This window comes from Zalophus californianus, chromosome 6, assembly GCF_009762305.2.
Source record: "Zalophus californianus isolate mZalCal1 chromosome 6, mZalCal1.pri.v2, whole genome shotgun sequence".
Classification (NCBI taxonomy): domain Eukaryota; kingdom Metazoa; phylum Chordata; class Mammalia; order Carnivora; family Otariidae; genus Zalophus; species Zalophus californianus.
In genome coordinates, this window is record NC_045600.1 from 90,295,541 (window position 1) to 90,310,171 (window position 14,631).

The window sequence follows — 14,631 nt, forward strand, 5'->3', positions numbered from 1 at the left end:
TTGCTCTGTGCATGTCTACATACGACCAAAAAAGTGCCATGAGTATTTGGGGGTTACAAATACATATCAGCAAGTAAACAAATTCTCACATATGGAATCCATGAACTATGGGAATTGACCATATATTGTTTATCAATATGGAATCTTGGGTGTATGAAAATTATAAAATAGGAATTTATTTGAATTATTGAGGGGAAAAATACATTCACCTCTGCAAAGTGTCTAAAAAGTTGGTATAATGTTAATAATAAGTGAAAGTTTGAGATAGTACCCAGAGAAAAATTATTTGTAATATAAAGGAAGAATTATGTCTATTAAGATATATTACAAAGCCATACTAATTAATATACTGGTATAGAACACATAAGTAGGGCAATGAGGCCCAGAAACAGATTCACATACATAGAAAGAATCTAGTCCAATGGAAGGTGACATTAGAAAAAGAGGAGATTATTTAGTCAATGGTGTTTGCAAAATTGGATCACTTACATAGGCAAAATGAAGTTAGACCCCCTATCTCATAGAAAATATAAAGTTCATGTGCAGTAAATATTTTATTATGGAAATAAAACTATAAAGCCAATAGAAGAAAATACAGTACACACTGGATAAATAAGAGAAAATTTAACCAAGAGTAGAAGGAAAGCATAAAAAAAGATAAAAATGGAAATCAATGAAACAGAAAATAGAAAACAATAGAAAAAATGAAACCAAAACCTGGGTCCTTTAGAAAGATCAATTAAATTCATAAATCTCAAAGAACACTGATCAAGAAGAGAGAACACAAAAATTACCAATAACAGGAAAGAGAGAAGGCATCCTTCAGGCAATAGGAGGATAGTAAAGTAACGTAGGAAATTTCATGAGGAACTGACTCTAAGCAAATAAGGTAGAATCCTACTAAGTTTTTAAAGAAATTACATTGCCAATGAATCACAATCCCTCCTTGTCTATGGCTTTTGGCTTCTAAATTTATCAAGCCCACACCTACAGAAAGTAGGCTGCAAACGTGGTGATGACGCCCCTAAGAAAGGCGCTTTCTCAAACATGGACTTCAGATGTGTCCACGGAGCATAATGACGGGAACAACCCAAAGGACACAGCCCAGGCCCACAGATAACAACGGACAAGGAGATTCCGCTCATAAAGCTGAACCAGAGTCCAAGCAAATCATTTTCTCTACTTCCAGCTCAGGGAGGCTTCCACAATTCCTGACTGACGGGATTAGGTTATTGCTATGTACCAGTGACCCCCGTGTGTCTTGCGTGCTTCCCTCTTGTGAACATATGTTTTTTATTATAGTTATCTTATCCCTCTTTTCAGCACTAATTTTGGGTGTGGGAAGGGACAGACAACTTGGCAAATAATAAGGATCCCCATCCAATTTTGATCAAGAGGACTTCACATCATCCAGATGTCCTGGGCTTTAAACTGGATGCACTAATTGTATGAGATATTTGCAAGGTCTCCCTTTGGGAGAGGGCAAATGTGTTCTATGTGAAAAGAACAGCTCATGGATATTTGCAGCAGGCAGTTAGTTGTATACCAATATCTGTTCTCCCTTGCATGACGTTATAGAGTTCCTAAGTTATAGCTGGGCTCACAGCCACCCAGCCAGAACAACTATTCTAGGTCCTTTGAAGCTAGGTATGACCACATATCTAAGCTGTGCCGAGGGCAGGTGAAAAGAAACGATGCCTGCCACTTCTGGGTCCTGTCTTTTCAAGGAATGTATGCACACTCTTCTTGCCTTTCTGTCTTCCTACTGGCTGAATGCTCATGTGATAGCGAGAGCCCAAGCTTGTAGACGAGAGATCAAAGACCTTAGACCAGATTAAAGAACTCAGACCATACTGAAACTCTTAGATCAGAGATGCAACACCTTAGACCAGAGATAGAAGCCAGGTGTTGAGAATCACAAAGCAGTCAGTCTTATCAGTCCTATACCACCAATCTGTGGGCTACTGGGAAAGTAAACTTTGCTCTTTTTTACACTATTATATCGACAGAGTTTCTTTGTTATGACTGCTTATACTGAAACAATAAATTGATACACAAATTAGATCATATCGATGCTAGTAATTTCCTTCTGCCATGTTTGATAAAAATAAAGATTGTGTTGAGCTTTTCTTATATTGGTGGTGTGATAGGATGGTTTGAGGAGCCCAGGAGGTATGCTTGAGAGATACTAGGTTCAAGTCTCTAGATTTGGTTTTGTTTTGTCTTACTGAACTAATCAGTAAGCTTCTGTCTAGAAAAGGGAGGCTAAGTAGGTCTAAAGAAGCTAACGAGGATGTTTGAGGAAGTAAGGAAAGAAATAGCAGGAAACATTAAGGAGAAAAGGTTAAAAAGTGTATTTAAGACATTTTGCAAAAAAGTATGTATAAAGTTATCCCTATTCCATCTTACTTCATTTTTATTAAATCAACATTTATACTTTTGGAGTTGGAATTAATTTTTTTTGGAGAGAGCAATGGTAGCAAGAAGCCCAGGAGGGCTATGGTACATTATAGCCTAGTAGGAAATAAAGAGTGAAAAAGTACCCGAAGCCTAAATTATTAAACATGTTGCCACCAATGCAGGGAGAGGCAAAAGGATGAAAAAAGAAGGCTGAAATCAGTGAAAACACATTTTGACAATACAATTTTGGACAAAACTGGCTTTATTTACTTTTAACTAATGACAGGAATGTTATTATAGGTTGATTTTTACCTTTAGTTGTCTATGGCAAAAGGCAACGTTTCTTTGCTTAAATTATACAGATTTTTCCCCCTATGCTGTGCCTTTATTCCCATGACTTATTCATTCCATAACTGGAGGCCTGTATCTCCCATTCTCCTCCACCCATTTTGCCATCCCCTCAACCCTCTCTCCTCTGGCAACCCTCAGTTTTTTCCCCTGTATTTATAGGTCTGATTCTGCTCTTTCTTTGGTTTATTCATTTGCTTTCTTTTTAGATTCCACATATGAGTGAAATCATACGGCATTTGTCTTTCTCAGTCTGACTTATTTCTGACTAATACTCTCAAGGTCCATCCATGTTGTTGCAAATGGCACAATCTCATCCTTTTTATGGTTGTGTAATATTCCATCACACACACACACACACACACACACACACACACACACCCCTTCCTTATCTATTTGTCTATCAATGGACACTTAGGTTGCTTCCATATCCTGGCTGAGTTATAAATATTTTTAACATTAGAGATCTGTTTATAAAGGAATTGCAGTTATGAATCAACGAATATCCCAGATCACCTCATTTGGGCTACCCATTAAATGAGTTTTCTAATAATTCATTGTTGCTTTGAAAAGTCCATGAAATGGAAGCTATCCAGTATATATTCTTAGCAAATTACTTTCAATACCTGAGTTCCAGAAACTTTTTTTCAAAAAACCATCCCTCCAACAAATATTGCCTTATCCACACTGGTCACTGTACACTGAACAGTTAAGTTCTGTGCAAAAATATGGATTGACTGCATATCCCATCATCCGTGACACAAGATACCCTCTGTGGTGAACACGGAGATGCACTGCCCTGATAACTCTTCAGTGAAGGACCAAGTCCCCAGATGTCATCAGACAGCCTGCTGCTGACTGCCCCTTCAGGGTCTGCCTCACCTGCAGAGAGCTGCCTTGCCCAAAGGCTTGCCCTTCCTCACACAGCCTATACCTACAGACTGAGACACGTGGGGTAAAGGGCCAGCCCTGTGGGCCCAGTGTGGGACAAGTAGGGTGGGCCCCACAAACCCTCAGTAGGGTTAGCTGAGGCTCTGTCAGGCCTGCTTCTCCCTCTGCCCAAGCCTACTTCCTCCCCCTCCCTTCCTGATAGTGATCCCAGTAAAGACCCCCCCACACACATGCCAAATCCCCATCTCGGTGTTTGCTTCCAGAGAATCCAACCAGGTTGTTTGGGTGCCAAGACTGATCTTAGAAAGCTTACAAGAAGATGGCTTACTTGTCACGTGGCTGGGCAATGAGGACCTTTGTTTCTTAGTTTAGGAGTTAAGGTGGTCTGATGAAGCCCAGGCTCAGCAAAATCTCCTTCTAAATTTCATCTTGTCATTGCTCACACCAGCTGGAAAGTTGCCCTTGGGTCTGGAGAGACTTCCTCGGCTAGCAAAAGGACTTTCTGAATGACTGGCTCTCTGTCTTTGGAGTGAACCAAATTTGGCTCACCCAAATTTGAACCCAATAGACTTTAATATTTTATAAAAAGCATTTTTTGGCTTACTTATTTTTTAATGGATTGTAGGCTTTTGGTTTGTTTTGCTTTTATTTATTTATGTTCCTGTTTATGTATTTACCCCTGGAAGCAATCTAGCAGGAAAATGATGTTTGTCTTACTGTATTTTACTCAGAGTATATGGCTGAAGAAAGCCATCTTATTTTAGTGCTGTATAGATGACTCACCAAGAAGTTTTGAGACGAATAAAATTAAAACCATCACTAAACAGAGCCAAGTAATAGTCACTGTTCCTCATGCAAGCCAACAAATTCAAAATTATCTCCTGGCTTTGACAGTCCTTCCTTCAGCAAAAGCACACAGCAGAAACCAAAAGTTGGGAGCCATCGAAGTATCTGAAAAGATTACTCAAAATCAAAGTCCCAAAACCTTGAAATCCATAACATCTCCACAATTAGTAAGAAATAATCCTTTTTGTTCCCTGAAAATGAGGCCAATGAAATAGCCTTCCTGAAAATGAGAGATAATGTGGTTAGTTGAACAGTAGCCCCCATACGCTCAATTCCTGATCCCTAGTCCCTGTGAATGTGGCTTCATCTGAAAAAAGGGTCTTTGCAGGTGTAATTAAGTTAAGGATCTCAAGATGAGATCTTTCTGGATTTAGGGCCGACCTAGAAGAGAAAGGTATTGTCTTAGAAGACACAGGAGAGAGAGGTTTGAGACGTAGAGGTGAAAGCCATGTGAAGACTGAGACAGAGACTGACGTGTCTATAAGCCAAGGAACACCAAGAATTGCCAACCAGAAGCTATGAGAGAGGCATGGAATGGATCATCCTCCAGAGCCTCCAGAAGGAACCACTCCAGAACTGTGAAAGAATAAATTTCTGTTGCCTCAAGACATCCAGTTTGTGGTAACTTGTTACAGGAGCCACAGGAAGCTAATACAGATGGTGAGCAGCTACTTACTTTCACGGTGCCATGGGCTCCCCAAGGGGTGAGCTGAGCTTTGATTTGGGGCAGAGGCAAGTGTACTTTGAAGAGCCTGTGTATTTATGTAGCAGGGGTCATTGAAGAAATCCACTCGACAGGTGTGCTTCATTAATGAGGCATCTCGATGGGACTGCACTCCTCTCTCCAGTGTATTACCTATAGTGATTAATGATCAACGTATCATACTTTTACCTTGTAAACAGTAAGTAAAATCATGTTTGAGTCTAGAACTGATAGGAAGGGAAGAGCCACCCCCACCCTATACAGATTTGAATACTGACTTCTAGATTTGACCTGTAAAAACAAGATAAGCACCAGGCTTTGAGAGAAAGCACCCTTTCCTTGGCCTCCGACTCTCCCTGCCGGCCCCTCAGCTGACCCACTGCTTCAACACCAGACAGGAAACAAACCAGGAAGACCCAAGAGGAACGGCCAGAGAAAAAAAGAGAGCCAACTGTCCAGCAAACAACACAAACCTGCACTTAACACTGCTCAGGGCTGCAGTCCAGGAACTGAGAAAACACACGTGCCATACAGAACTTGAATATCTATTATTTAAACTGCCTTTTTAAAAAGATTTTTATCTATTTCTCTATTTATTTGAGAGAGAGAGAGAGCAAGCAGGGGGAGAGGGACAAGTGGACTCTGCTCTGAGCACAGAGCGCAACATGGGGCTCAATCCCTCAACCCTGAGATCATGACCTGAGCTGAAACCAAGAGTCGGACGCTTAACCCACTGAGCCACCCAGGTGCCCCACTTTTTTTTAGAGAGATAGCATACACACACCAGCTGGGGTGGGAGGGGCAGAGGGAGAGAATCTTAAGCAGGCTCCACACCCACTGTGAAGCCCAATATGGGCCTCAATCTCACGACCTGAGATCATGATCGGAGCCAAAATCAGGAGTTGGATGCCGAAACAACTGAGCCACTCAGGCGCCCCTAAACTGTTTTTCAAAAAAGCCTCTTTACTTAAATTATTAAGAACGGAATGTCTGTCTTCTCTCTATGCCCAAAGTTTTGTTTTGCCAAGCTCAGCCTCAAACCAACTGTTGATGTTTATTCTGGTATTTAATGGAAAGAACTCACCCCTCGGGTAATCTCCTTCTTCCCTCTTACTCTTCCCTCCTCTTCCATTCTATTCTATACACTGTGGCCAAAATGATCTTTTTACTGAAATCTGATCATATTTTTCAGTGGTTTAAAAACCCCTTAACTGCCTTCCATTGCTCTTTGGATAAAACTCAAACTCTTCAACAAGCCCAAGCCCTGGTTCCACCTACCCAGCTTCCCTTGTACCCCCATGCCCCTCAGTCACATTGACCTTCTTGAAGGATAATCTCCACCGTAAGGCCATCTTCTCTGATTGACATGCTCTTCCCATGCCTTCTCTGTGACTCTCCCTCTTCAGGTGTCAGTTTAAACATCTCTTTTCTCAATAGAGCCTTCTCTGACATTCTCAGACTACACTAAGTCTCTCTGCTTTCCTAGAAGTTTGTTCTTCACCTTTGGAGCCCTTTTCACAAGAGTAATTAATTTTATTATGTCATTTTGTTTAATGCCTGAGCTGCATCTAGACTGCATGTTCCATGAAGGCAGGGAGGGATCCTGTCTCCTAGCACACACCCAGCACATAAGATGACAACAAATAGTTACTGAATGAATGGATGCTAGCACCATATTTCAGTACCTAATGGCGTGAGGTATTTTGTACCATCCAGATGGTTCTGTCCTCAGAATGCCAGGACAGAATGTTTTTGTTTTTCTGTTTAAACAAGTACATTTATATTTTTGTCCGTATGTGCTACAAGATTCCTACGAGGCTGATCTGAAGTGGTGACACTGACATTTCATTGTCTTACCATAAAACATCAGTCCTTTTATTGTCTCCGTCATTAAACCCCTTTAATGTGGCCCCAAAAGGACCAACTTTATATTGGATTTCACATCGTGACGAATAGCGCTATAATTCTTATAAAATACAGAAACTCAAGGGTACACCAAATAGGGGAAGCCCAGTCAGAAGACTACAGCCTTACTACCTACTCCTTCTTTTCTCTTGGTCTGCCAGCTATTGGGCATCATGCTGTCCCCCATCACACTCCGTATGTGGGATATCCTGAGGGAGGCGTGGGATTTCTAAAGAAGGACAGGGGGTCAGGGCACCTCACTTCTTTGTTGCATTTTACAACACATGACAGCCTCCTCCATTTGCTTGGTTACATAGATTTATGAATTATATTATCTAGTTTAAACTAAACTTACTTTCGTAAATGGATAAGTGGCTAAAAGATCACTGCAAATAAATCAAAGATTTAAGATCATTCTTTTATTACAAACTCTTCCTCAGCTGCATTATGAGCTTATAAACAAGAACGATCTAATTAGATCAGAACTTTGGCCTCCCAAAAGTTAAAATGATTAAGATTCGAAATGTGGATTTACGTTTATTTTCTTTGTCAGTAAATGCTCTAAATGTGTATTGGGACACATTATCCCAGTGTACAGCCCAGTATACACTTAGATATTATCTTGAGATATTGAGATATTATCTAATGATAGTATTCAGCCACTATAATTAGCAAGACATTTTTTAAAGACAATTTAAATTTATTATCATTAACTCTAACTTTGAAATGGTCTGTTTTGTGTGTGTGTTATAATACATGCATAATATATTAGCATAATTTTATTAACATATTAACATATTTTAACGTAACATATTAACATTGTCTATGAATGTCAGCAAGACATTTTTTAAATTTTATTTTATTATGTTATGTTAGTCACCATACATTACATCATTAGTTTTTGATGTAGTGTTCCATGATTCATTGTTTGCGTATAACACCCAGTGCTCCATTCAATACATGCCCTCCTTAATACCCATCACCAGGCTAACCCATCCCCCCACCTGCTCCTCTCTAAAACGCTCAGTTTGTTTCTCAGGGTCCATAGTCTCTCATGGTTCGAGCAAGACATTTTTTAAATGTTTTATTATCATTAACTCTAACTTTGAAATGTTCAATTTTTGTGTGTGTGTTATAAGACACGCATAACATATTAGCATATATATATATATAACTTATATGTGATTGAATTATCACTTATTTAGGAGTGTCTGCTGATAAAAATTTACTGAAAGTAGACTATGATCAAAAGTGTCTGTAAGACGTCTGCTTCTAAATTAACATGGACCTGAGTTCAAATCCCTGTGATACTTCTTACTGTTGTGTGTGGCCTGGGGTAAGTTACTTAATGTCTCTAAGTGTCAGTTTTCATATGTGTAAAATGGGGGTGCCTAGCTTAAAATATGGTTGTGAGGATAAATGAAAGAATGTGGGTGAGACACTCACTGAGAATAGTGCCTGCTTAATAGATAATAGCTGCTCAGTTACCTATTTATTCATTGATGCTGGGGCTCTGCACATGGTTCTTATCTCCTGCCATCCCTTTCTGTACCTAATCCCTATTTACCCTTTAAGATTCTGTTCTGAACCCACCTCCTTCAAGAAGCCTTTCTCTTCATCCCTCCCTCCCCGAGGCTGGGTCAGGTACCACTCCATAACATAATGTAGGTATCTGTTTCCTTGTCTGTCTGTCTTCCCCTTGAGACTGCAAATTCCTCGAGTCCTTAAAAAGAGACTAGAACCCATTTATCTGTGATTTTTCTGCATCTTCAATGCCTGGTATGAAGCAGGTGCTCAAAAGAAAAATGTTTTGTCAGCAGAATGAACAGATGCTGAATGTCTACCTGGTTTTCCTTTCTCAGCACTATGTTCTGAATCAACCTTTAGCACGGGGCATTGACTCATCTGCCCCTTAGAGAGCATGGCATGAGCTGACCACATCAGGTTTACCATTCCACAGGATTACACAAAAGCATTCATATCCTTCCCAGTCTCTCTTGAAAACGATCATTCCTTTTCTTCAACTGCACTATTATATTTAACTCAGCAATGTTGCCTTAAAAAATATATATGTACCCAAAATAAATTTGGGTACTCTATACCCAAATTTAAAATCTTTCTTGGGTCAAGTGTGTGGATGACAAGAGCTTAACTACATATGCCAGCCATTATGCATTCCAAAATTTCTTTTTGCCAACTATTACTCCAAGAGCCTATCCAACCTGCCAAAGAAAAGATTGGTGGCAGAAAACAAATACACAGTGTACACAGTGTGTATACTTTCAGTACCAAAGTTTTTAAGTGCAAACCTTTAGGGTTTGCAGGAATTTGATGTCTTTTTGATTAAAAGTATCTTATTTCCATTTTAACTTGAGGGTCAGGGAAACATTATTCTGTTTTGCTAATTAATTTTTTCCATAAGGGAATTTAATAGTAGGGATAGACTTCTTTTAGAAGTCTGGTGATAAATATAATTAACTTCTTCAACCAGCAGAAGACTATTACAGTATTTATAATATACTGGAATTCAAGTTTTAAATCAGTATTTGAACAAATAAACGTCCTGGGAGGAAAAAAGCCAAATCTTATTGAGACTATTTGTACAGGAGTCTCTCAAATGCTTATGTATAAATCTCTAAGAAAAGCCATAAAATACATGTATTTGCTATTCTGGCAACTGCTATTAATTTGCTCACTGGTCAAGAATTTCAGAATAGTTTTTAAACATAAGCCCAAGTAGTCACAGGCAGGACCCAAGCTAGGAACACCTGATTTCTGGGTGTCTGTGAATGAATGGACACCACAGTAGCAAAGTCTGTTGTGGCCCCTGGAGCAGGGGGTGAGCTCTTCTATCCCTCTACGGTCTTAGTGGCTGAGGTCTAGGGAGATGGCTTCCTAGCATTCTGGCTCCTCACTGGAACTTAGAACCTGCTTTTCTAAGGAAAAAATGTTGTAGCTCTGTGATTTTCAGGGGAAGAAAGTATCCAGCTGGAGGACTTTTTCCAAACTGCAAACACCATCTCTCGCCTCCCCAAGATTCTGAAAAGTTCCCATTTATGAACTGTTAGCTCAAGGCCACCACAAGGAAGGTAGCTCTGTACTGGTTCCAGGCTATCCTACAGTTGGAGTGCAACTGAAGAACAGGCACTTCCAATAGAATCTTCTATCGTTGTATTTGTCATTCCAAAATATACATTTAAGCTCTAGTACAAGCAAACCAGAATTCAAGAACATGGTGCACTTGTCTAGGAGATAGCCATCATGGCTAAAATTAATCCTGTAATCAACTAATTCTGGAAAAGTATATTCCAGGCTCCAAATAAAGTCTGTTCATAAGTTTGGATCTGCTTATATTGGCTTAAGGCATATATATACCATGAAAGAATAAGGGGTGACATTGTTTGTTGGGTTTGAAGGAGAATTAAAACCAAGATAAACAGAAACAATAGATTGGATTCTATGACAAGTTTACACTTACAAAAAGAAATATCTTGAATAAGATTGAGACGGTACCTCTATATTCATTAATCCCTTCATAAATGTATGTTTTGTGGTTCTTGATGGGAAAAAAGGAGACCATGCTCCTTTTCTCCAATGGTCGTGTTGTGATTTAGCATATGTTACGTCATTCTAGGAAGGGCGAGGGTTTTCCTTCAGTGAGTTGCCTTCAGAAGCCAGGTGACTGAGAACAGGAGGATGTGCCACGATGACTATTTAATGGAAAGGGGGAGGATAAGCTGGGAGAGAGGGATCTGTATAGGACCCAAAATTCTGGAGTTCCTTAGGACTCTGTCTAGGTCCAAGACTCTCTCTCTCCCCTGTCTTCTCTCTGCAGTGATCCAGGAAGTGGTCCCGGCACACCAGGAATTCTGGTTCCCATTTATACTTTTCTCTCTCTCTCTCTCTCTCCCTCTCTCGCCCCTCCTTCCCCATTTCCTTCTCTGTGCCTGGATAATTCCCACTCATCCCTCAGGTCCTGGTTTGGTTGTTTGCTTGTAGAGAGTTTAGGGAGACCCTCTATAGCCCCTCAGATCAAGTTAGGTTTCCCTGTTATTTGTTCCCATGACATGTTGGGCTTTGAAACAGTCATCCTATTTGTAAGCATTTGCTTAAGGTGTGTCTTCCTGCTTAAACTGCAAACAACATGAGTATTGGTTGTGATTCCATTCCTACGTCCTTGCATAGTGCCAGACCCACAGGAGGTCCTCGTAAATAGCCACTGAGTGAAGTGTTGTATAAATGAAGAATATAGGATGAGAGGAAACAGGATGTAGAGATATTTCCAAGTGAGCTTCAACACAGGTAGGTAATGACTGTAAGACTGGGCATATGTGATATGTTCCTGACTATTAAATCCTTAGGTTAGGGATTTCCAAGTAAGGGAAAGGAGGGAGGGAGGAATTTAGCTCCTAGGGAGCATAGTTGTAAAAAGACATTTACACTTCCCATTAATTTAATTTGTTTTAGTCATATTATTAAAAGTTAGGTTAAAGTTGTAAATGACTTTAAAGAATGGCAGGGAATTTTAATATCTATCAAAAAGAACCATATTTTTAAAGAATTAACAATACTGTCTTAGCTCATTACTCCTATTATTTTGCACAGTGGAGAAAGATAGTAATCAAAGCTGTACCTAAAATGATAAATTTTCATGTATCGCCCTTGTATAAGAAATAATAAAATTAGGGGCGCCTGGGTGGTTCAGTCAGTTAAGCGTCTGACTCTTGATTTCAGCTCAGGTCATGATCTCAGGGTCATGGGATAGAGCCCTGCATTAGGCTCCACGCTGGGCAGAGCCTGCTTCGGATTCTCTCTCTCTCTCTCTCTCTCCCTCTGCCTCCACCCCTCCACTCTCTCTTTCTCTCAAATAATAATAATAATAAAATTAATAAATTACATTGGCATAATTCCGTAAGAAGTATAAAAGTAACTTTAGAAGTGACTACCTTCTAGGTGGCAAGTTCCTGCTAATTTAATTTGAGTCCCTAAGTGTGGTTATCCAACTTTATCCTCCACCCTATTACTTCTACCATCCAATTCTCTCACCCTCTAATGCTGCAAAACTTTGCTTCCCAAAGAAATAAGTACTTTCAACAATTTATAAGAATTAAATGACTAACTAGCAGTGATCTAGGAACTCATGAAAACATATTTCCGATCTGATGGTTGACATTCTACATTTGTGTTGTGGAAAAGTTGTGCCCAACATCAATTATCATGGGCAGTAATAAGACACTTAATGCCCTGGGAAGTATGGGGTACGTGGGCCCCTAATTGGGACTCTCACATTTCAGATTTCTTTTTGTTTTCTGCTTAAAGATTTTATCTTAATCCTAATGGATTTGACACGCATCAATTTTCATATTAGCTTAATGTCTGATCTTCTTTGAAGTGGAACTCCCTTGAGTTGTGAGCAGAGAAAGCAGTTTTCCAGGAAGACTTTTCATGATGTGAAAGCAGTGCAAGACCTCCTAAGGTAGAATGATGGTGTGGCAGAGCACACAAGCACGAGGCAAAACCGTGAACCTTCCAAGTTACACACATGTGGTAATTCTGGGCCTCTCAGAACGTGGGAAGCCTGCAGCCAAAGCATTATGTGTTTGGTTATATACACCTGCCTTCCCCATGAAGTATGTAAGAGCCAGGGCCGCACACAACCATAATACTTGCAAGGGACAAAGAGAGTGGCAGATGGGGAAGGACAATTGTACCTACCTGTTGCCCGGCTTTGTTCTAAACAGTTCTCGTACACACTGCTACACTTGGAGTTCCCAGGCTGCACAAACAACAAATTGTGAAACACTTACAAATGTGGTATACAGTCATACTTTCAAAAAACAAACAGAACAAACAGAACACTAGTAATGCTCCCAGCAGAATATGGCAGACAACTTCACTTTCTGACACAGGAAGTGTCTGACAGGAAACTGAGATTTTGGATTAGGAGCAGAGACTCCTGTGGTAGTGCATTGGTTGGGGGCTGCAGAGGTGGGTTTGAAGGGGGGGAGTCATAAAGACTGCCAATATAAGGCCTATAGCCTTAGGGTTACTGCTTTTGCTTGGGAGGTCCCATTCCAGGACTCAATCCAAGTTTCAGCCAGAAAGTGTGATTTCCAGGGCACTTGTATAAACACTCAGTATTTAGCAAACCCCTATCTAACAGTGACAGATTGGAGCCCTACTCTACTGAGGTTTATGCTAGACTCACTTTTCGTCCTTGAAAGTCTCATCCATCAAAGGATTGCAATGATCCCAAAGATAGATAGATAGATAGATGTCTTCAATAATGGAATGAGATCACTGATGCCTTTGAAAAGGGCAGTATCTATCCTTCAGAAGGATTAATTTGGCAGTACCATGCAGAAGGGTTTGGGGGAATGAAACTGGAGACAAGAAAGGGGTTTTCAGAATCATGTGAGCAAGTGAAGACCAGAACTTAGAAAGGTGCAATAGGAATGTGAGAGGTTGGGTAGATTCAAAAGATTTCATGGTAGACTCCTAGGTCTTGAAGACTGAGTTGATATGGAGCCCAGAGCGTGAAAAAAACAAAAGACTGCAGATTAATGGAAGAATAGCAGTGCCATTAATAAACATGAGTAAATCAGTAGAGGAATGTGCTTTGGAGTCAAGGAGAAAATGCTGAGTTCAACCTTAACACAAGCAATGTAATGCTTATGGCATTATAGCTGGAGAAATAGGTAATGGCTGAAAACAGAGAAGTTGGAGGAGTTTGTATACAGATGTTCTGCCAGAAGAGAAACCAAGGGCAAGGCCAAAGACAGAGAAAGGGTGGTAAGGGCAAGGGCTTGGGTTTGCAGAGGAGGGAGTAGAAGAAAATAAGATATAAAGAAAAGATATTATAGCAGCATTATCAACAACAGCCAAACTATGGAGAGAGCCTAAATGTCCATCAACTGATAGAATGGATAAAGAAGATGTGAGATACACACACACACACACACACACACACACACACACACACACACACACACACACTGGAATATTATTCAGCCATCAAAAAGAATGAAATCTTGCCATTTGCAATGACATGGATGGAGCCAGAGTGTATTATGCTAAGTGAAATTAGTCAGTCAGAGAAAAACAAATCCCATATGATCTCACTTACATGTGGAATTTAAGAAAGAAATCAGATGAACATATGGGAAGGGGGGAAGAAAGGAAAGAGGGAAATGAGCCATAAGTGACTCTTAATGACAGAGGACATACTGTTGGTTGATGGAGGGTGGTGGGTGGGGGATGGGCTAGACAGGTGATGGCTATTAAGGAGGACACTTGCTGTGATGAGCACTGGGTATTGTATGTAAGTGGTGGATCACTGAATTCTAGTCCAGAAACGAATATGGCACTATATATATTAACTAACAAAATTTAAACTTAAAAAAAGAAAAATGTCACTTACTTTGAAACATACCAAAAATAAGATGTGTTGATGGATGAGAGAGAGCTACACAGGATGACAGGGCAAATTTAGTGAAATATTAATTGTAGTTAATTGTAGACTCTAGATGGTGAGTGTA

The 14,631-nt window shown here is 40.0% G+C and overlaps 1 protein-coding gene across 3 annotated transcripts in view; it reads right to left on the reverse strand.

Annotated features, from left to right (window-relative positions):
• The window catches only part of SHC4 (SHC adaptor protein 4), a 129,702-nt gene that overhangs the window by 17,666 nt on the left and 97,405 nt on the right, over nt 1-14,631 (reverse strand). For 2 of the 3 annotated variants that reach the window (XM_027570727.2, XM_027570728.1), the window contains 2 exons: nt 12,809-12,869; nt 5,162-5,341 (listed from right to left, as the gene is read on the reverse strand). In XM_027570727.2, the coding sequence (XP_027426528.1) occupies nt 5,162-5,341; nt 12,809-12,869 (241 nt within the window). The remainder of the gene's footprint in view (nt 1-5,161; nt 5,342-12,808; nt 12,870-14,631) is intronic. The other variant, XM_027570729.2, reaches the window with a different exon arrangement.